The 22,863-nt window shown below is 38.1% G+C and overlaps 1 protein-coding gene across 3 annotated transcripts in view; it reads left to right on the forward strand.

Annotated features, from left to right (window-relative positions):
- LOC139468142 (rab11 family-interacting protein 4-like) overlaps positions 1-22,863 on the forward strand; it is a 403,346-nt gene that overhangs the window by 101,146 nt on the left and 279,337 nt on the right. For 2 of the 3 annotated variants that reach the window (XM_071249916.1, XM_071249917.1), the window contains exon 6: positions 22,305-22,373. The exons of the other annotated variant lie outside the window; for it this stretch is intronic. In XM_071249916.1, the coding sequence (XP_071106017.1) occupies positions 22,305-22,373 (69 nt within the window). The remainder of the gene's footprint in view (positions 1-22,304; positions 22,374-22,863) is intronic. 3 annotated transcript variants of the gene reach the window in all.

A 22,863-nucleotide genomic window follows, 5' to 3' on the forward strand; every position in this document is an offset into this window, starting at 1 on the left:
CTTCTAATGGTGTTGATACCAACGAAAAAGATAAGGCCGTTGCCGACGCATTAGGTAACAGATTTTATGTTCCCCTAGACTTTGAATTACTAGATTCCCACATGCCCTTTTATCAAGCATCCCTAGGCGATAGGTTAGAATACGAACTCACTTTTAACGACTACGGTAGAGTAATCAGATCCGCTGAAGATGCTAGCTATTCCATTGACAATATCTCGCTCGAGTACGATATGATAACGGATCCCGAATTAGCCAGACAAATTCGTAACCAGTATTAGGGAAGTTAAGCCATTTTGTACGATCGCGTGCTGCGACACCGAAAGATCACGAGGGACAAAAAAGATACGATGTGGAATATCAATCTAAACGTCCCCACGAGGTCGTTGAAGGGTATTTTAATGTTTTTCGAGGACCCCTCCGATGCATTTAAAAGAAATACCGAGAAGTTCTACAATCCCAAGATTACGAAAGTAGAATTGACTGTCGAGGGTGTTCCTAATCAACTATATAGCCAAGGAATGCTAGCGTATCACCAGTGGGATGAGATTAAAAAACTTCCTTCTATAAAACGTTCTCCGGAAGTTAACGCGGTCGTGAAAGATCTGTCTCTCGGGAGTGTATCGATGGGTGAATACCTAACCACGAAGTACGCGCTATGGCTCGACATGCGAACAACGGACGATGACCAACTACACGGCAGTGGGAGGAGAATAGAAAATGCTAGCGAGGGTGTCACCATACAGATAACGAAGCTCCAGGAATCGGCTGGTTAATTAAACATATATTTGTACGTGATTATGGATGCGCAACTTAATATACAAAATGGGAGATTCGTGCAAGCAATCTATTGATAATCTTTTACCTAAAGATCCGCACTGCGCTATCATATGCGGGCAAACGGGCTGCGGAAAAACAGCCTTTATTCTAGATATTTTAGAAAGTCATTATCGGGACGTTTTCGATCATATTATTATTCTGTGCCCGACTATAAGCGTTAATAAAACATACCTATCGAGAGATTGGGTAATGAATGACAACGGGGTACACAGAGTCGATCCGGGCGATCGTTTACAAGACTGTCTCCGAGTATGTCACGAAAAATACAAAGGAGAATCAACCCTTTTCGTAATAGACGACTGCAGCGCGAGTAAAGAACTAACAAAAAAGAAAGATATGCTTTTGTATTTAGCATTCTCCGGAAGGCATACTCAACATAGCGTTTGGGTACTTACTCAAAAATACAACTCTGTCCTGAAAGATCTCAGAGAGCAGACCAAATGGGTAGCGCTGTTTCATTGCAAAGATCGAGATTCATTCGAGGAATGTTTACGCGAAAATGACGTCATTTATACCAAGGGTGAACGTGACAAAGTCAGAAAAGTGTTAGCGGCAACGAAGCACTGTAAACTCGTATTAAAAACCGATTAACCAGCTGCTTATGCAATTGCTTAGCAAAATATAGCAAAATTATAGCAAAATGTAGCAAAATGTAGCAAATTGAACATTAGCGGTTAATATTACATAAAATGTGGTTCGAAATCATCATTCTTTCGCAACAGTTCATTATTACGGGATGTATTGGATTAGTCATATTATATTATGTTAGACTTAAATATCTCCTTAGGTATTACATTATGGAATGCGACGAACTAATCGAACAAATGCTCAAAGAATCTGATGCTGATCAACATACACATCAACATGCAGATAAACATAGAGAAAGACTCGCGGCTTTGGTAGCCGGTGGAAAATGTTCCCAATATTTGGGAGAAAATTATACCATCGAAAAAATTGATAACATGACCGACGAAGAGATTAAAAAACTGTACGCGCGTTACGAGTCTAGACTGGGAGCTACCATGACTAAAACTATAGGGTCGTCTATATTACAACTATACACAGTCGTAGCTAGTACGTTTCTCCCCATCCCGGCAGAACATTGCATGTATTTATGCGAATCTCTAGAGAAAGACCCATTCATCGAACACGCTATAAGTTCAGTGAGCTGTGAGTTTTATCATAGATTCGGAATGTTCTTAGCTCCGTTCACCACAGCTTTAATAACGGCTAGGTATTGTCAATTTAAACATACGTGCCCACTAAATAATATAAATGGAGACTCAACAGATTGCGGAAACACAACAGGTGACACCACAACAGATTGCGCAACCACAACAGATTGCGGAAACGCAACAACAGATTGAGGAACATGTGAATGAGGAACCACAAGTGAATGAGAAAATACTAAAACCCAGAGTTACTAAGAACCCCAAAAAAATAGCTGCAGGAAGAAAGGGAGGACTGGCGAGGAAAGCAAAATTAATAAATAATTCAAATCCGATTAAAACATGGGCACTAGTAGGAGTTGCTGGTATAGCGGCTGTATGGTTCTTTTATAAGACCGGAGAAGAGAAAACGTCACCCCCGCCGCAACAACAAGTTCAATTAGAGGTTAGTCCTCATATAATGCTATAAGAAGCATGACTACTCCAGTTACAGACGGTAAAATGTTGGTAAACGCGACGTATCATTCAGCGGTGGTCACCGGCTTGGCCATTGGCTATGCCCGTATGGCTAAAATGATTACTAAAGCCACACCTCCCAAGCTAGATTTTAATGGATTTGATATAGGTATGATGGTTCTGGATATTGGTTTAGCAATGGCAACGAAGGATATGCTCATCAAACAAGGACTTATCCCGGAAGACATAATGAAGTAATTAAACATTTGAATATTTTATATTCATATACTATGGCATCAATTGCGATGATGGTCGGTGGAGCTGTTGTTAATGCTCTAGCTTTTTCGGGGAGTAATTATTTATTTTCCAGTATGAGGGAATCAAACGCTTAAGAAGTTGAAGAGGAGCGTAAACGACATAACGAAGCTTTAGAACAATACCAAGCAGCTCAGTTACAATATACGCAGCAGAGAATGAAGAGATTAGACTTTATTCATGAACAACTGATTAAGGAAGGACATTCAATTCAAATGTTTAAGGATGTCGAATCTGCCATGCACGAATACTACCTCGTTTATGGGAAAAAACTCGACCCAATACCGAGACCAACAATGAGTCAGTTTTATACACCCTCAGAGGCTCAGAAAGACCGAGAGGTCGCATTTGTTATTATGGGGTTATCTGCTCTATTGATTTTCAGCTATACAATAGTGTAGATGTGATTTGCATTTAGACAAATGATATGATAGATGTATATACCATGAATAACTGCAAGTTTACACTCATGGGGAAGACGACTCTATGTAACAGACGCTGTGTTGAAATTTACTGCGGTATACACAATTATTACATCAAGCGTGGACACATAAACTATACGTGTTCTGAATGCGGGATAGGGGTCCAAGGTCGTTATTGTTTATGTAAGAAACACGGTGCTGATAGGGTCAGGAATCAGATTATTTATGCTAGGAAGAGAGATTACATCAATGAGAGGAATAGGTTGGGGAGAATATGTATTTAGATATATGAAAACAACCAATTAGACATTTGTTTCATTTTGCATATACCATTCAACCACTATGGTTTTTGTCAGAGAGTTGAAGGCTATGGCAAAGCAACGTGGTCTACGTGGATATTCTCGTATGAGAAAAGCTGAATTGATTACCTTACTCGGTTTGGAACCACCACAGACTGTTAGAGAACTCAAAGTTCGAGCGAGAAACAGTGGGCTGAGAGGTTATTCTCGAATGAGAAGAGCTGAATTGATCATTTTACTAGATAATAATAATGATGATAATGATGATGATGATGATAATGATAATGTTAATCAACAACAACAAGAATTAATATTTGTACCCACAACCGCCGGCGTTGGTAAATATCTAAGAGGTTGGAAGATGGATATTAATTCCAACATGGATGTTAACGATATTAAGCCCATCATATCGAGTAAAATTAACGAGGAATTAGATGATTTACAAAGTATAAAATACCAGCTGACGATTAAAATGTCATTGACTAAAAGTAACGCAGACGATAGCGTCGAATATACCGAACCATATTTCCGAAGCAATCAAGAAGTTATAACCGAATCCGATACTATAGACTCATCATTAGATACATCATTTCAGAGGATACAGGAAACTTTAGAACGCTGGACTAATAGAGGTTCGGTTGGGGTGTGGATAAAATCGATAGTTTATATTTAGATATAGCGAATTATATGCCCTTCAAAGGTGGATCTTATATAGATTTACCCCCGTATCATAAGAAGAAAAAAGCCATAATTAACGTAAAAAATAAATCCGATGATTGTTTAAGAATGATGATAAGATCTGCATTGTTCCCCGTAGACAAGCATCCGGATAGACCTTCTAGCTATCCCCAAAACGATGGACTCAACTTCGATGGTATAGACGAACCTACACCAATATCGCAAATTGATAAGGTGGAAAAGCAAAATAATTTAGCTATAAATGTTTTCGGACATTTTAAAGGAATTGTTGTACACAGGATAAGCTCCGCTCCGGAACATATTCCCAGAATAAATTCATTTCTGATCGAAAAAGATGGAAAATATCATTATACATGGATAAAGAGTTTAAACAGGGTGCTATACGATCAAACAAAACATAAGGAAAAGAAATATTTCTGCGAAAGATGCCTGCATGGGTACAGCAGACAAGATCTATTAGAAGCGCATAAGGATTGATATGCCTAAAGAGGGAAAAAATATATTAAAATTTGAACATTATTGTAATCAAATGCCAGTACCGTACGTAATTTACGCCGACTTCGAAGCGCTTATCAAGCCCATAGAACATACCAACCATAGTAGTTTTACGTACAAAACTCAAGAACATATTCCTTGTGGGTTTGGATATATAGTTGTAAGGTATGATGGGAAAACAAACACTCCCGTGATTTACAGAGGTCCCGATGCAGCGGGAAAGTTCCTAGAATATCTACAAAATGAAGAGAGAATAATCAGGGAAGAATTATCGTGTAAGAAACCCATGCGTATGACGATAGATGATTGGAGGGCCCACAAGAAGTCAACGAGTTGTCACGTTTGTAATAAACCCCTGGATGGGGATTCCGTAAGAGATCATTGTCACGTCACGGGTAATTATCGGGGAGCCGCGCATAACGAGTGTAACTTGAAACTAAAAATGAATCCTCAAACAATACCCATCCCCGTTGTGTTTCACAACCTTAGAGGATACGATTCACATCTCATTATGCAAGCTATCTCAAAGACCGACGGCGGTTTAACGTGCATTCCTAACAATATGGAAAAATACATATCGTTCTCGTTGACTAAACCTATACATTATAGGGACAAGGATGGGAAATCTAGAATAAAACAAAGTAATGGGCTTAGATTCATAGACTCCGTACAGTTTCTGTTATCTTCCCTGGACAATTTAGCTAAAGCGAACAATCCCGATGACTTCGCGATAACAAATCAATATACCGATAAGATAACTCGTCATTTGTTGCTGAGAAAAGGTGTATATCCTTACGAATATATGGATGATTGGTCTAGATTCGAAGAAACTGAATTACCACCCCTCGAATCATTCTATAGTAACTTAACAGAATCTAGAATAACAGATGCCGATTATGAACACGCTCTGACGGTCTGGGATAAATTAGGTTGTAAGAATTTAGGCGATTATCACGATCTGTACTTAAAAACGGATGTACTGTTACTCGCCGATATAAATTCGACATATTTAGAAAGACGTGTTTAAAACAATACGGCTTGGACCCGGCATGGTACTATTCCAGTCCCGGACTATCGTGGGATGCATTGTTGAAGAAGACCGGCATAGAACTAAAACTACTCACAGATTACGATATGCACTTGTTTATTGAGAAAGGATTAAGACGGGGTATATCGATGGCAGCGAAAAGGTATTCCAAGGCTAATAATAAATTAGTGGAAGGATACGATCCGAGTAAACCCGACACGCATATATCATATCTCGACGCTAACAATTTGTATGGATGGGCTATGAGTCAACCTTTACCCACGGGTGGTTTTGAGTGGGTCGATGATATCAATAATAATGATGAGAATAAAGGGTACATACTAGAAGTTGACTTGGAATATCCGAGTTCCTTACATAAAGACCATAACAGTTACCCGCTAGCTCCCGAAAGATTAATGGTTAATAAAGACTGGATGTCGGAATATCAACGCTCCTTGATGGGTAATAGTAGGTTAGCTAACGTAGAAAAACTCGTACCAAATTTGATGGATAAGACAAAATATATATTCACTACAGAAATCTCCAGTTGTATCTATCGTTAGGTATGAAACTTAAGAAAATACACAGAGTTCTAAAGTTTGATCAAAGCCCTTGGATGGAGCCCTATATAAGGCTGAACACAGATTTAAGAAAGATAGCCACCAGCGATTTCGAAAAGAATCTGTATAAGCTCATGAATAACTCGGTATTCGGTAAAACTATGGAGAATCTAAGGAAGCGTGTTGATGTTAAATTAGTCAGATCTAATGAGGAAGAAAGACGCAGGAAACTTATAGCCAGTCCGGCTTTTAACAGAAGCAAGATATTCGATAACGACTTAGCCGCGTTGCATATGCAGAAAAGTAATATAAAATTCAACAGACCGGTGTACGTCGGTATGAGTATTCTCGACTTGTCAAAACACTTAATGTATGACTTTTATTACAACGAACTTAACCTTTAGCCTGCTGAATTATTTTCACACTTCTTACCCCTGCCTGCTGGATTAATTTTAGCATAAGGCGCTCTAAAGAGGGTGGGTGATTTCAAACAGTCGGTGCCTCATTAAACAAGGGCCAATTGAAGAAATATTTTGCACATTTATTCCTGATAGAAAACTACACAATTCTATATAAAAATATCCTGGTGTTTTCAATCATACCAAGGTTAAGACCAAAGCGAACACAAAATTTGTTAATTTTCTTGAACTTACCTGAATTGCGTTATTGAAGGTGGTTTGCATTTCATGCTAGAAACCCTCTAATATCGTAACATTTTTGCAAATTGATTTCAATAATCATATCTCCGATATCATAATTTCAATTGAGTAAAAATTCGGGATTTATAATCGGCATATATCAGCGCGATGGTAAATTATGAACCATTTCAGTGAATTTATTATCTAAACGTTAAACAGAAAAATAACTTAATTTTCGAGGTCATCATGTCGGTTGCAGAAATACGAATATTCGGGTTAATCTGACGTGTCATGTTATAAAATTTGCAGGAAACAATTAATGACTTATAAATATTCACTAATCCTAATTTCAAGCGTTTTGGTTGAATATTTACGATATACAAAAATAAACAACCCGTGTCATGATGCTAGCAGACGTCCTAAAATCAAACATGGCGCGCTTCGCCCGACCTCCGCATAACTTATTGCTATTTTAATATCAACAAAGTTTACATTGCCTTTATAAATATAACTTGGCGAAAGTTGACGATCTTCTCAATCGAAGAATGTTTTATTCGTCATATTCCAATAAATATGACGAGAGAGAAATGAAAATAAAGATCGTGAATTCTGACAGCACTATTTCAATTAGTGCAAAGGTCACCGGATGTGATGTCACAGACAGGGGTAGTCTGCTGATAAGCTTTCGAAACAAAACAATTACAGTAAAATTTGAAATAGTTCGCCTATCACATAGAGCAAAAATATAAGTCGATACACAGTATCAGTAATCACCACTAACATGAAATAAAAATGTGACTTTGACGATATAATTCGCGTATTAGTTAATCCGTTTGACCTTGCATGCTCCCGTGACCCGGAAACGGTAGACGATAAATCAACATGCCACATGCAAGTTTCTCGGTATCTTTTATTTGAACTTCTGTTGATATTTAAGAATCACCATTCAATGTTGTGAATATAAATGGGACATGATTCATATTTCTGCGATGTACATGCTGATAAGTTTCACTACAACAAGTGTATCCCACGTAATACGTCTATGGATATCGTCGATCAGCAAGATCACCCTCAACAACAGGTGCGCGAAAATGGGCTTGACAAAACGTGTTTCAAAATAACATCCCCGCGTTGCTGAAAATGATAGGGTATATATAAGCAATAAAATTCTACGTACATATTTTCGGTGTTAGTTCCACATTACATTTAGGATAGTTTTCCTTTCGGGAATACATTCATAGATTCTAGCATGATTTTAGAACAGTTTCACGAAGGATTTCTAAATTTATTCCAAAAATATGAAGACCACCATGATTGCGCATTGATGATAGATTTGTAATTGTTTAATTATTTACAGCTTTTTACAGGTTTTAAAATTTTAAGTTATATTTAATAGTTATTTTTCCCACAATGATGGTGTGTGGGGACAGTAAATATTAGTCTTTGCATCAGCACAGTGTAACTGATCAAACTTCAATTATTATCTTTAGTTTAAACATATTTATTCAACAATTATTATCTTGCACTCTGAAAATCAACTATGTGAATAAGTAACTCTCTGATGTCATCATTTTAATTTTAGTATTCCATGAATAATGATTAAATCAGATCCTTAACATATACATACTAAACTAATATGGACATTAATTTTGCGCATTATGTGGTTTGTTTCCAAATAAAACAATTCTGAAATATAATTTAATAGGAATTAATTTAATTTAATTACAGTAACAGTACTTGTAACAGTACATGACATTTGTGTTTGTTTAATCACAAGAACCATGGTGGCACATAAGCTGGTTAGTTTGCCATAGGTTTCTTAGAAAATGCTATCTCAGTCTTCTGGTTGGAATGAAAAGAAACATGCCTGTGTACATGTTTACCCTTGCCAAATGTATTTTTTCCAGTCAGCCAATCCATTACTTTTGTTCACCTTATGTGGTCTATTTTATACATACAGGTACTGCTTCCAAACTGTTTTTTCTTTGTATGCAATCACAGTATCACAACTTCCTCAGCTGGTGTGTATAAAAGTTCCCCTGTCATCATGAAAAAAGAATTATAAAGGAAAGTCATATTTTCATTCAAAAACATATCTGTCTTTCCTTGAATACTCTTTGTCTAAGTGCCAGAAATGTAAGTGTCATAAAAAAATTAAAAAAGGATTTTCATAAGGACTTTTCTTAGATAGACCTAGATCTAAGTCAAACCATGTGACTAGTTAGGTAGAATTATAACCTTATAAGCCCTCATTTCTGAGGTGTCCATATTTTTCACATTTTTAGGACTAAACGTGATCCGTGTAGATCTGCCTGTTTTGTTATGTAAAACAAATTCTTGTCTTAAAAAATGAGAAAAGGAATCATTCAGACGAATTTTTTTTATCCCATTGATTCACGAAAATCAGTTGAAATGTACAGTGGTGACTTTGGCACCCAAAATTTCTAGTAATTTGTTACCCAAATGGGTATGTGATTTTGTAGATCTACCTAGAATTATTTCAAAGATATACATTAATTTGGTGTCTTAAACTTAACATAATATCACTTTCCTATAAAAAACAATTCATTCTAACTTAGGTTTAACCAACTTAACTGGCCTCTCCTTCAGTGACAAGACGTCAATTTTCTCTCAAAACTAAACAATCAATTTCAAGGATCACATAATCATATTTGGAACTTGATGAAATATTTTATTATGTGTTCTGTTCATCTACATTAAAACATAAATATAATTATAGATCTATTGTCTTATTTTCTTAGGTACAAATTCACAAAGTATTTTGGGTACAATTTAATTTGTTTTGGGTACAAAATCACACACATATATAAATAGGAGCCTAGAATCTATATATATTTACACTACCTCGTTGTGTACCAAAATGTTATCGGTTCAGAGGACGGGAGGTTCTCAGAAAGTTTTCAACAACATCTTTAATATTTAAATTGTTCTTTTTGTAATGTTAGACCAATAACAATATTATGTTATTATTATGGCATACCAATACGTTGGATCGCTCTCCGTTGCGCTCGTTTATAGAAAATATTTTAAAATTAAAATCATCGAGCGTGAAATCCATTACGGTTTCGGATTTAGACTTACACATTTTATGGCGACAATCACGAAGAAATATGAAACAAATAAGAGTGAAGACTGCTCTCCAGATCAATAAATAGTAAATAGTTGACGAAAAATAGTAAATTATGTATTTTCTTTTGAATTTGAATCTATTTCGGAATTTCTTTATGATAGCTTACCAACTTTTGCATATTTTGCTTCCATGTGTCACATGCTGTACGTGCTTCCGGTTTCAGAAATGATAACTAAAATTGCAAGTACTTTGATTATTTCTCGTAAAATGCATTATGTTGCTATTGAATGGTTTACCTAGAATGTATATCAGTTCAGATTTTGCGTATCATCCAATATTTGTCGTTTTTCACAGTGTTTTTTGACTTTGTTCGACTCAACAAATCGCGAGTTAGGCCACGCCCAAACGTATCACTGACGTTTGTCGGCTTGGCAATGTGTCGGAAAGTTTATCAAACGAAATCATTTGCAAACTCTTTAAAAATGAAATTCTTTTTACAAAGATTTATACATGCGTGTCAATAATTCTAGAAAATTAAGTAAGATGTAACAAAATGATTGTAATAGTCTAACGGGATAACTATGCATGTGGAGTTGTTTGTTTACCGCCGTTGCCATGATCGTACAAGTTCCATCCAATCGATGATGTTACGATTCAGATTGTTTTTGTTTACAATTAATTACACCGAAAGTTGCTAATTTTTAGAAATAAAGGAACATGAGTGTTTTCCTTTCGTCAGCAAACACAAAATTATGATCGAATAGGAAAAATGATGAAATTATAAAGAAAATATTGGACTGCATGCCGCTCAACGTGAAGTGCCAAAAGTCAACAATGGCCATTCCTGGTAGATGTGTGCCGAGAAGTTTGGCCGAAACTTTTTTAACTCGCGATATTTTCTTTTTGAGGTAAATAAATGACTGAACGTTTTGATATTGAGCAAGCTGAGCATTTATGCATGTCATACGTAATTTAAATGTTACGCAAAGCCTTCTTGGTAAATAGATATGGCGAGTTTTATTTTGGGGTGTTGTTATGCTATTCGCCTGTCGAATGGGTTCGACATCAGATGCACGGGGATGGACACCTCTGTCGAATGGGTTCGACGTTAGCGTGCAGAGCTTTAAGAAGCAATACGGCGATAGATGCGAGGTGCTATATACCGACACAGATTCTTTGTTGATGGAAATACAAACCGAGGATGTGTATAAAGATATGGCAGAAAAAATAGATATGTACGACACGAGCGATTACCCAAAAGATAATCCACTGCACAGCGTAGTAAATAAAAAGGTGTTAGGTAAGATGAAGGATGAATGTGCTGGGACCCCTGTAGCGGAGTATGTGGGATTAAGACCTAAGATGTATTCTATAAAAAAGTCCGATAATGGAGAGATAAGAAAAGCCAAGGGTGTTAAGAAGTATGTTGTAAAAAAGTATATCAAACACGAACAGTATAAAGAATCATTATTCAACGGTAGAACGTTCAAACACGAGATGAACTCTTTAAGAAGTTACGATCATAGGATATATGGATTAAGAATGAACAAGACATCATTATCCCCCTTAGATACAAAGAGATGGATTGATAATGATGGTGTAACTACCTATGCTTACCTATGGTGGTAATACCGTACCGTCGGGAACTATGAACAACTCTTCTCGTACAAATGCCCTACCCGGTCCATCTTGAAGATAATAAAGAATAGGCTCTCCTTCTTTCATAACCAATCTACTAATGTTATACGTCTTAAGGGACCATATGGGATCGGTTGCGCGACGTAGGCCTCCTTCGAGTTCACCGGGCTGGTATAAATATCTTACCCTTACTCTATCCGGAAGTTTTTGTTCTTTGCCTCTCCTCGGTGCTGAAGATTCGGAAGTCACGGATTTCATTTTAATAGCATCGGATGGTTTCTTCCCTATTAATCTCGTTACTTCATTATTCAGCGCTGATACAACGGCTGATAATCGTGTCACCCATTCGGTTGATCTCAATCGCTCGGATTTCATTTCGATCCCATACTGATAGCCAAACAAACGTTCCGCTAATGTCCTGTTAAATCTTTCAACAATGGCTTGACTGCGGTGGGCCTCTCTTTCACCACGGACGATTTTGACGTTGTGCTTTGTTAACAGTTTAGTTATCGATCCCATAAACTCGCGACCGGGATCTACTTGAAATAGCTTAGGCCATTTTAGCGGTCCGCGTTTATATATGCGACTCAGTGCATTAGCTACTTCTGTTGAATCTTTCGAGGTTAATGGCTCAGCCTCTTTGTATCGACTAGCCACATCCACTACTGTTAAAGCGTATTTATCCGTTTTGCGTTTTACCTTATCGTGGGGAAGAAACAAGAGGTCAGCCTGATGAACTTCATTCGTCGTAAAAATATCAAACTTCTTCCTCGGTATATAACGCGGTGCCGGTAAATATATTTGCCACATCGCTTGTTTCTTTAACCAATCCTTGGCCACATCTTTAGATACCTTAGCCGCGGTGGCTAATTTTTTTATTGCTCCTATACCTTTCCAATATCCTTGTGGGCTATAGTAAATTTTATTCATTATTAATTAATATTGATGTTTCGTTAAATACAAATCCGGCTCCAGTGGAAGTGAGCCAGAACCATCATTACTTATAAAAATTTATATCATAGACTCCAGGTGGTGGTCAATTTAATTTAATCTTATGACTATCGTTGAATCGCATAATCATTTACACATAAAAAATACTACCTGTAGTGGCAGTATAGGAATATGAATCCGTCTCCAGTGGAAGTGGTCCAGAACCCCCATCACCTATACTACTTGCGGTGATTTCGGATCCTCTCTTTGACAGAGGTAAAGCTTATTCATAACTAATTGTCCCATTTATTTGGTTTCTGTCTTTTATATGAAACAAATGCTATAACATGGGGTGATAAACTTCATTGGCAATAGACGTAGCATATAATTGTCCACATGAACAGTCTACTCTGTTCCAGATATGTTTATTCATTTTGTCAGCATTTAAATCGTTGCATTCCTGGCTCAATGATTCATTTGACGAAATCTTGTTCCCTGTTTTGAATTACCGTCAGATAGTTCCAGAACAATTATAAAATTTTCAGCCCTATGTGTTGCGCATAATTCCGAGATAATTCAAAGTTCATATTCTTGTACGAACACTTTTCAAAATTCATTTATACCTAGTACTATTATGTACATATGTATATTAGTTCAAATTATAATAAAGGCCCTCTATATTCTCGAAACTGTCTTTGTTTTACGACAACCGTAAGTCGGTATGGGAAAACAAAATATTTGTTTAATTGTTCAAAGTTCAAAGTCAATGTCATATGATTATAGACAAGGAAGATAAGAAATTAAATATAAAGAGTAGCCTCTTTAAATGACAGAATTTCTTTTAGTTAAATTTTCTCATGATTTGGTCTTTTCGTGATACATAGTGCCAAAATACTCTTAATTATTTACTTTCATGTCATTACTAATCTCACATAAGGTCAAAAGTTGTACAACTTTTAACAGATATGATTATGACATGTTGTATCCAAACATTTCCAAACATTTCCAAACAAATCCAAACAAATCCAAGCTTGGAAATATGACCTTTCCAAATATTGGAATGGTCATATTTCCAATTGGAATGGTGGTATTTCCAAGTTTTGGATTTTTTGGAATGGATGATATTTTGTCAAGTGTAAATTTACGTATGTTTGGTTCACTGTAAGAGTATTTTGGTCTTTTAGTCTTTGTTTCAGTGACTGGATAAACTCAGTAGTATTATTGACCCGTTGATCATACCGAACATTACCAAAACCAGATTCAAATAAGAGTTCTCTAACACCAGTTGCCCAGTTTAATTTTCCATTTATTAAAGAATTTTTCAAACCCTAACATCCGTCCAAAAACTTTGTCCGCTCGATTTCTCTTAAACTATTCAGTGGATTCATCATAAACTTAGTACATATAATCTATGTCATATGGATAGGTGCAGTCAAAAGAAAAAAATTGTTTTTATTAATTTTCCATCTTTTTATGAATTTTTCAAAACCTAAGTTACCCTATCCTAGCTATTTAATTTGTAACTACTGACACACTAGGCGGGTCGGGGGTATTAGTGAGCCATGCTCACTTTTGCACTTGTTTTGTTTATATTTACAGATGGCAGTATATTTGTTTCTAGCGGCATGATATTCTTTTAGGTTACTTTCATTTTTGCAATTTCGAAATCTATTTAAATATTTACATCTTTCTTTTTTAAGCATTTCACACTCGTTATCAAACCATGGATTTCTTTTCACCCTTTCTCTAACTCGACTTACTTTTCGTTTCATATCATTAGCAGCTACACATAGAGCATCTGCAATAGCATTAACACTTTTGTTTATATCAGAAAATACAAAATCGACACATTTATCTAGAAGCTTTGGGATATCGTCTGTAAGTAAATTCTCTCTGAATGTGTTTAACATATTATCATCCCAAACAAACTTATAGCTATTATATGCGCTTGCACGCGTAGAGTATGTCAGAGTCTAAATCAAATATGTCTTTATCAAACAATATATAAATTGCATTGTCTAATACTTTTGTCCAAATGATATATTTACTCAAATCTCTTCTTACCAAAACTGCAATACCACCAGAGAGCCTGCCAAACTTAGCAAGATTATCAGCTGTCTTAGTAAATACATCAAAATCTCTAAATACATTGCATAATTCTATGTTATCTATCCAGGTTTCAGTTAAACCAATTATATCAAAAGATTTTATATGATCAAGAAAATCATTATCTGAAAGTTTCTCCAAAACACCAGCAATGTTCCAAAATATGCAACTGACATAGTTATCCTCACTGACAGAATGTGCATCGTTATCTCGTAATTGACTGGGATTAGTCTTTCTATCACGGCCTTGGCCACCCACGGCCCCTTCCTGATCCCCTAGATCCCCTAGGTCCTGTCTGTCCACGAAGGAGTCGGGAACTAGATCTCAGTACCCTCTGTGGGTACTTATCGACACCAAAAGAATCATTCTCACCGTCTTTTGGAACCTCTATAAGTTTATTACCCTTATAGTAAAATCGGGAGTCTGGGTTCTCAGTTCTCAATTTATAAAGTTCACGACGTTGGAAATTCGTAAGATCATTAGCAATTCCATATCCCTTCAGTTTCAGCACTTCCCTTAACTTGACCGCGTGCCACTTATCCTCCCAATGATACATGCGTACTATGATGGGTCGTGGTTTATTGGTAGATTTGGATGGCAGCCAATGTGCCCTCTCTATATCTCTTGCGACAAATGGGGGGAGATCTGTAGTCTCTCTAGCTGAGTTCAAAATCTCTAGGACCTTGTTCTTGCTCTGGGTATACGTCTCACCTTCTGTGTCGGGCACATTATACATAACTAGATTATTTCTCCTGCTGCGCCTCTCCTGATCTTCTATCCTGGCGTCCAAGTCATCCAACTTACTATCTACTCCATCTGATCTCTAGTGAATCTCATCTATCTCGAATCTGACTGAATCATGCATCTCTTTCACCTGTGTTACCTGTCTCTGCAACTCCGTAACATCTCCCCGGAGCGATGTGACCTCTGATTTAACTGAGAGCACATCCTGTCCAACACTTTTCTCTAAATCATCAATGCGGTTGAGTATACTTTCCTTAAGATCTGACATGATGTCTTGATGCCTTTATTATTATTCATGACACAATGTCCTTGGCAGTATTGCTCCTAGGCCTTGCGGGTAGCCCTGGTGCGCAGAAGCTATGCCCAAGTTTTTAAAAGTACTGATTTAACTTTATCAAATCACTCGCAAAAGTTCCTGTTGAGGTTTCTCCTCACAGGGCTCTCAGCAATAGTAAAGGCATTGTCTGTGATGTAGGACGTTGCCTTGCAGACATGTCTGAGACTGACATAGTGTCAGAATTACACTCACAAGGAGTTACTGATGCTTAACGTTTCACTTCTAAGAGAGACAGTCAAATTATACAGACAAACACATATCTATTTACCTTTTGTCTTCCATCATGTCCAGAATCACTAAAAGCTGGCTACTGTAACTTAAGGGTGGATGCTTCCATCCCAAATCCCCTGAGGTGTTACTGTTGCCCAAAGTATGGCCATGGCTCAAAATCATGCCATTACTCAGCTGCCTGCCATCGATGTCTTTGAAAATGTGAAGATAGCAGACTTTGTGACAAACCTCTTTCCTGAGTAAACTGCTCTGGCAATTATCCCTCATCTTCCAAAGATTACATATCTTTTCTGGATGCAAAGAAAACCGTTCTTGCTCAAGAAAAGTCAGGCCCAAGTTACCCTGCTGCTGTTTCTGTTTCAAGGCCATCTCCTGTTATCATTCCAAAGACTGTTTCATGCCATTCAGTCGGTTGCCAGACTGTATACACATGGGTGAAAGCTTCTGCTCCTACCATGTTGTCTACTGCAGTCAAGGTTAGGCTTCCACAAGAGACCTCTAGTTCACAAACCATTACTACATCACAAACAATCATTCACTCGCAGGCGTCTTGTGATAAAGATTCATCTTTATCTCAGAAACTATCATCATCTCTATCAGCTAACCCTAACTCAGAAACTAAAGTGAAACAAGTTGCAAAAAACAAACCCAAACCAAAAACGGAATCATCCAAAGTACCATAATGGCAGAGCCTCAAAAGGGGCAGATAACCAGGTCCAACTTTTTAATAAGTATGGATCCCTTGAGGATATGTATGTGACTGACAACAGTCATCAACATCATCATTGGACACACAGCTTGTCACCCTCAAGGAAGGTGATAGGTAGATCTCCCGTCAATCCTCCAAAGAGATAGCTCCTTCACATATAGTACAATGGAATTGTAGAGGACTGAGAACTAATTTTAACGAATTACAGCTCTTATTTTTCTCCGCCGGGTGAAAGGGACACTGGAGGTTCTTCAATCATTGTTAAGAATGATGTTATCCACAGCCATACCAATCTCCGAGAATTGCAGTGCAACTTTCCTTTCTGCACACTGTATATTTCGTCTTCGTCAGCTCTTCAGCCGACTGATCTGCAAGATCTCTATGATCTACTCCCCTTTTATAATCATGGGTGATCAAAATGGCCACAACCCACTCTGGGGTGGTACATGACATGACATGCATACATTTCCATTTGATTTAAACGATACCGGTGATTTCAACCTTGGCCAAGATGGCGAGTGACGTTCCTTGTCTATTTATATATATGGGTCCGGTGTTTCAGTAATATCGCTATCTTGCTTCAGGGGCCTGTGAGCTGCAACTCCAATTAAAGTTTTAAAAGAAGTTAAATTTTTAGGAATAATTTTTTATCATCATCTTACTTTCTTACCACATATAAAATATCTGAAAGCCGAATGTCTGAAACAACTAGATTTACTAAAAGTTGTTTCTGATTCCAAGTGATATAGATCACTTGTCTGTTCTAAACTTGATTATGGCTCCATGATCTATGGTGGAGCTTGTAAAAGTAACCTTTAATTACTCCAATACATCATCATGGTCTAAGGCTTTGTCTGGGATCTTTGAGAACTTCTCCCATTGACAGTCTGTACGTTGAGGCCAATGAGCCATCATTTAAACAACGTCGTATTAAACTATCTTTACAGTATACCACAAAGTTACATTCCAATCCTGCTTACAGTTTTGTGTTTTATCCCCTTTATGAGGATTTGAATAGTAAAAAGACATCTCTTATTCCACCTCTTGGAATAAGAATGAAACCTTTTATTTCGCTTGCTAACGTTGAACTTGAAACTATATCTCCTTTCCAGTTGCTGTGTTCTCCTTCTTGGCAATTGGTAAAGCCACAAGTAAACCTGTCATTGACCAAACTAAAGAAATCAGAAACAAATCAATAACAGTACCAACAAGAATATGATCAGTTAAGAAATACATGAGATACTTAGAAATCAATATTTACACATGGATCCAAGGATGGTGACACTGTTGCCAGCGCCACTGTCGTTGGATCCAAAACTATATCAACTAGATTACCAGTTAGCTTTTCCAATTTTACAGCAGAATAAAAGGCTATTTTAAATGCTCTAGAATATATCAAACAGTCTAAACATCAGCAATTATTTTTTCCGACTTTCTGTCCTGTCTTCCTGTGTCAGCATTCAGTTATACTCGACATCAATGAATTACATAATAACCTTGCTACAGGCCAATACTACATAGTCTTTTACTGGTTACCCAGCCATGTTGGAATTGTTGGTAACACAATGGCCTATGCTGCAGCTAAAGCAGCACTCAACAAATCTGTGACACCACTTCTAATTCCATACAGCGTTGATAAACCTGTGATCAGATGTTACATCCGAGATCTAATGCAAAAGAAGTGGGACACCCAAGTAGGTGTCAATAAATTGAATATTTATTGAAAGGTGAGGATCCTCCATTTTGCATCCTTTGTGATGAGAGAATCATGGTCAAGCATGTCCTGCTTGACTGTTGATTTTGCCATTACAAGGGATAAATATTTCAAATCGTCATCTGTCAGGCACCTTTTTAATTGTATTAATCCCATTTAATTATTGGTTTTTTAAAAGAAATAGAATTATAAAATAAATTTTAAAACATATGTTATGTAATTAATAAATGATCTTTTTAGACTTGGTGGAAGGAAATTAGTTAACTTGGATTGTAAGTGGCTGTACCCTTGATGGGGATTGAAGTAGTGTAAAAGGATTGTCCCCCAGAGACGGTATAGAAGACCACATCATTCCATTCCCGTGGCGGGAGTGGGGACAACAAGGCAAAGTATTGATGCTATGGATGCCAATGACTGGCACCACCTACCCCAAGCCTTTCAAGTTGTCGAGACCCCTGTAGGTTGGCACAACTGCGACAGGACACAGCCATGCTGATCTGCCACAGGGTCTTCACTCAGCTCTCCTCCATCGGTTGGGCTTGATCATCCAGAAATCAGAGCTCACGCCCTCGTACAATCTTCAATTTATCGTAGGCCGCCTTCAGACTGATCGAGACCTCCTTTCTGTACCCAGGGACAGGTGGCCTTGAATCCAACACCACCTTCTCCCTGCTCTACAACAACCCAGCACTATTTGCCAATGGCTTCCCACGTCAGCACAGGACCTGACATCCAGAGGAAAGCTTCAACTATGCCCTATGCTAATGTTCCTTGCTCCCTTCAACAGGCCCCAGACGACCTCAAGCCGCATCTACAATGGTGGATGGTGGAGTCGAATGTCTTGGACGCATCTCCTTGACAGAGCTTACGACGTCATTACACCTGTTCGTAGATGCTTCCCTCCAAGGCTGGGGATCACATCTGGAGGGTCAAATCGCCTTGGCTGTGGTCTGCTGCTCAACAGCAGTGGTATATCAACAAACTAGAACTGGAGGCGTTTATCCTGGCTCTTTCTCACTGGAAACAGATGCTCAATGTTGTCGCAATATTCTTGCAGACACCCTCTCCAGACCGGACAGGGTAGCCCCCACAGAATGGAAACTCCATCAGGACACCTTCGGTCTTGTCTGTCAACACCTTGACGATCCCAACATTGACCTGTTTGCCACCAGCCAGAACTTCCAGGTTTGGACCTTCATCTCTCTGGTGCTGGATCCGCAAGCCTGGGCAGTCAACACTTTCAGCGTACCCTGGGAAGGACTAAAGGCATACGCTTTTCCGCTGCCAGTGCTCCTTCCCAGTGTCTTTAAGAAGATCAGATTGACCCGGAGCCTTTGATAGACTTTGATAGTGTTTTGGTGGCTGTCGAGAAGCTGGTTTGTGGACCTCAGAGAAATGTCCTCCACCAACACCATCAAACTTCCAGGCTGGCCAAACTTGCTGATTCACCCCCACAACAGACTACCACAGCAGACTACCACACCGGCACCAGACAGGCTACATCTTCACCCCAGGTCCATTTACAAAGAGCTTTAAGCACAGACCACCAGGGGCCTCTTTGACAAGTGTTCCTTTGAGAGTTTCTGCAAAAAGAAACACCAGGATCCTGCCACTGCGGAATATCTACTATTCCTGTGCCAGAAACGTCACCTGAAGGGTAGTACTATCATGACCAGCCTTGTGGACCTTAACTCTGTCTTGGCAGTTCTAGAAGATCGAAAGATGACTAAGGTGCTGTTTCGCTCTTTTCGTCTGGAAGATCAGAAGGTCATATGAAAACCTCACCAAAAAGACCATCTTCCTTATGGCTCTGGCAACAGTGGCACGAGTAAGTGAACTACACGCTTTAGAAATCAACCCCGTGTCAGATTTGAGTGCAGAGCACATGGAACTGTTCATCTTGGGCTGTGCTGGGACTTCATTGACAAAATTCCGCGACAGCCGGATAGATACTTCATCCAACCTATATCTTCGATAGTTGGATTTGAAGACGAACAAGAGCTCCTACTATGTCCGGTAGGGGCACTGTGATGTTTCATCAGACGCTCCAAGAATCGTCGGGGAAAACGTCTTCGCCTCTGAATACCGACATCTTCAACATCTCAGGCAGAAGTCAGCCACAACATGATCGCCATGTGGCTTCACGCCTACATCCATCAGGCCTATGAGGCCATTGAACTTGATCCTCCAAGAGCAAGCAACCCTCATGAGATCCGGGTGGTTGCCTCCACCATGGTGCTACATAGCAACTGCTCCATACATGCCATCATGGAAAGCTGCTTCTGGTGCTCAGACACAGTCTTTGCCAGCCACTACCTGCAAGATGTCGCCCTTGAAAAAGGGGAGCATCTGCAGTTTCAGCCCTTTGGTGGTTGACTTTTGACCTCTCCGTTGCTTGTCACCCTTGACTGGATGGTTACATGCTGCACACATTACCTCGGTACTTCAGTATTAGATTTTAACTCTGTTTAATACTTTTACTGTAACGATACCTGGACATCACGCATACCTGACTCTCTCCCTCCCTGCTGACAGGAATGGTTGCTCGATGCCAGACTTCGATGTTGCTGATTGGTGCAGTCTGTAGAGACGCCGTACTGTACAATGCAAATGCATTAAGGAGTAATGCAGGATAAGTTAAATAATCTAGTTAAATGCTAGATATTTTTTATATTTGTATACTTATCCTGCATTACATTGTCTAAAGTGGCCCACCCATCACACAGCTATCTCTTCTTTATGCCTTCAGATGTGCTGCTTTAGCAGTAATGTGCTGTCACCACTTTCGGGGTCACATGGGAGCTGTGTGATAGGGTTGGTCACACAACCAGTTGGAACAACTTCTTCAACCACAAGACCTCTCACAAGCTCTTTCTCTCTGTCAAGAACAAGCAGTTAATCTATTAAGGAGTAATGCAGGATAAATATATAAATATAAAAATATCTAGGATTTACTAGTTTTCTCGTTTGTCCAGTATTTGATCTGTAACAAATCAACAATGATAAGAATTTTAAATGAGAATTTTATTTGAAATATACATTTTATAGATGTGACCGCGCACCCTTGACCCTGGGTTTAACTTAATGATGCCGAAGCGGTGTAGTACGTTGTAGAACAATGTTGCAGAGTATTTAACTTTATGTAGGTGCAACTGTATTTTTACCAGCTATATTTTGTTATGATTTATTGTTATTACGTAAGCATGTCTAAAGGACACATGCGTTTTTATACGAGTGGCATACATTATTCTTCAAAACTTTCTAGATAATTACAATACTATGCATCTTTGTAAAAAAATCGACTCCGGCATAATCATATCGTCACCATTTATCTCCATTTGCGGTTTAATTGTTTATCCTTAAGATATCTATTATTATTTTCTATTTATAAATGTCAATGAAGGGATCTCCCTGTATAATAGATGACATCATTGGGAAACCTCCAGGTTATTTTACCTCAGTCACATAAGAGCTCACTATCATTGAGGAGATTTGTGTCATAAGTAAGATAATATTATAATGGGTTTAAGACAGCTTCAAGAAGAGCTCTTATGGCAGTCGTAACTTTTGTTGCAAGTCTCTAAGATATGTCTTGGCTAAGACAGTTTAGTGAATAGGCCATTGGTTTCTGAATGATAACTTCAACAAAAAAGTATGGATTTAAACAATTATTGAGAGAAGTAGTCTGTATTCAAGTAGTCCGAAATGAGGTGGCATGCATACCTGCAGTTTAGCACAAATTAAAGAGGATTTCTGTAATAATTTTCAAGCAAAGCCAATTGTCTTCACTCTTGGTAAACAGCTCCTGATGCTCTAAGACTCTAAGTTTCATTTGTTTAGTTTCACTGAGTTGATGCCTTTAACTTAAAAACAAAACTCTTTTTCAGTACTCCAGTAACTTTAAGGAAAAGTCACAACAAAAAGGAAATACTGTCAAGACCTCACAAACGAACATGGTACAACCCTTTATTTTACACATTACTGTTGTTTCAGTGTATGATGTGCTACCTTGCATGTATTTTTCTAACCCCAGACAATTATTAGCTACTGTTTATTCTATTGCTTATACTTGCATGTGCCTTGCTTGTGCCTGATCATAATTTGGATTCAGAAATCCTCTCCATTCAAAATGTTAAACTTCTATGAGCTTTGTGGAAGATATTAAAGCCCCATCATCCAATCAGCCAAATCAGGCAACATACACAGTAAATATTTTATAGGAGAATTGGCAGAGCCTGCTATTTATAGAACCCCTTGCATCACAATCTACAGTACATGCAGTAATCATGTAACAAGCAAAACGTGCCGATGTTGCACCAGTATATCTTTGAATCATGCCGTTACTATGTTATATCATTGTGCTTTTTAAGAGAAACTGGCTCAAACGAAAATATATCTCCAATATCAAAATTGTTCTGTTCATGATCACCCAAATATTTTCAAATG

The sequence above is a fragment of the Haliotis cracherodii genome, unplaced genomic scaffold (assembly GCF_022045235.1).
Source record: "Haliotis cracherodii isolate W230 unplaced genomic scaffold, xgHalCrac1.p SCAF_2, whole genome shotgun sequence".
Classification (NCBI taxonomy): Eukaryota; Metazoa; Mollusca; class Gastropoda; order Lepetellida; family Haliotidae; genus Haliotis; species Haliotis cracherodii.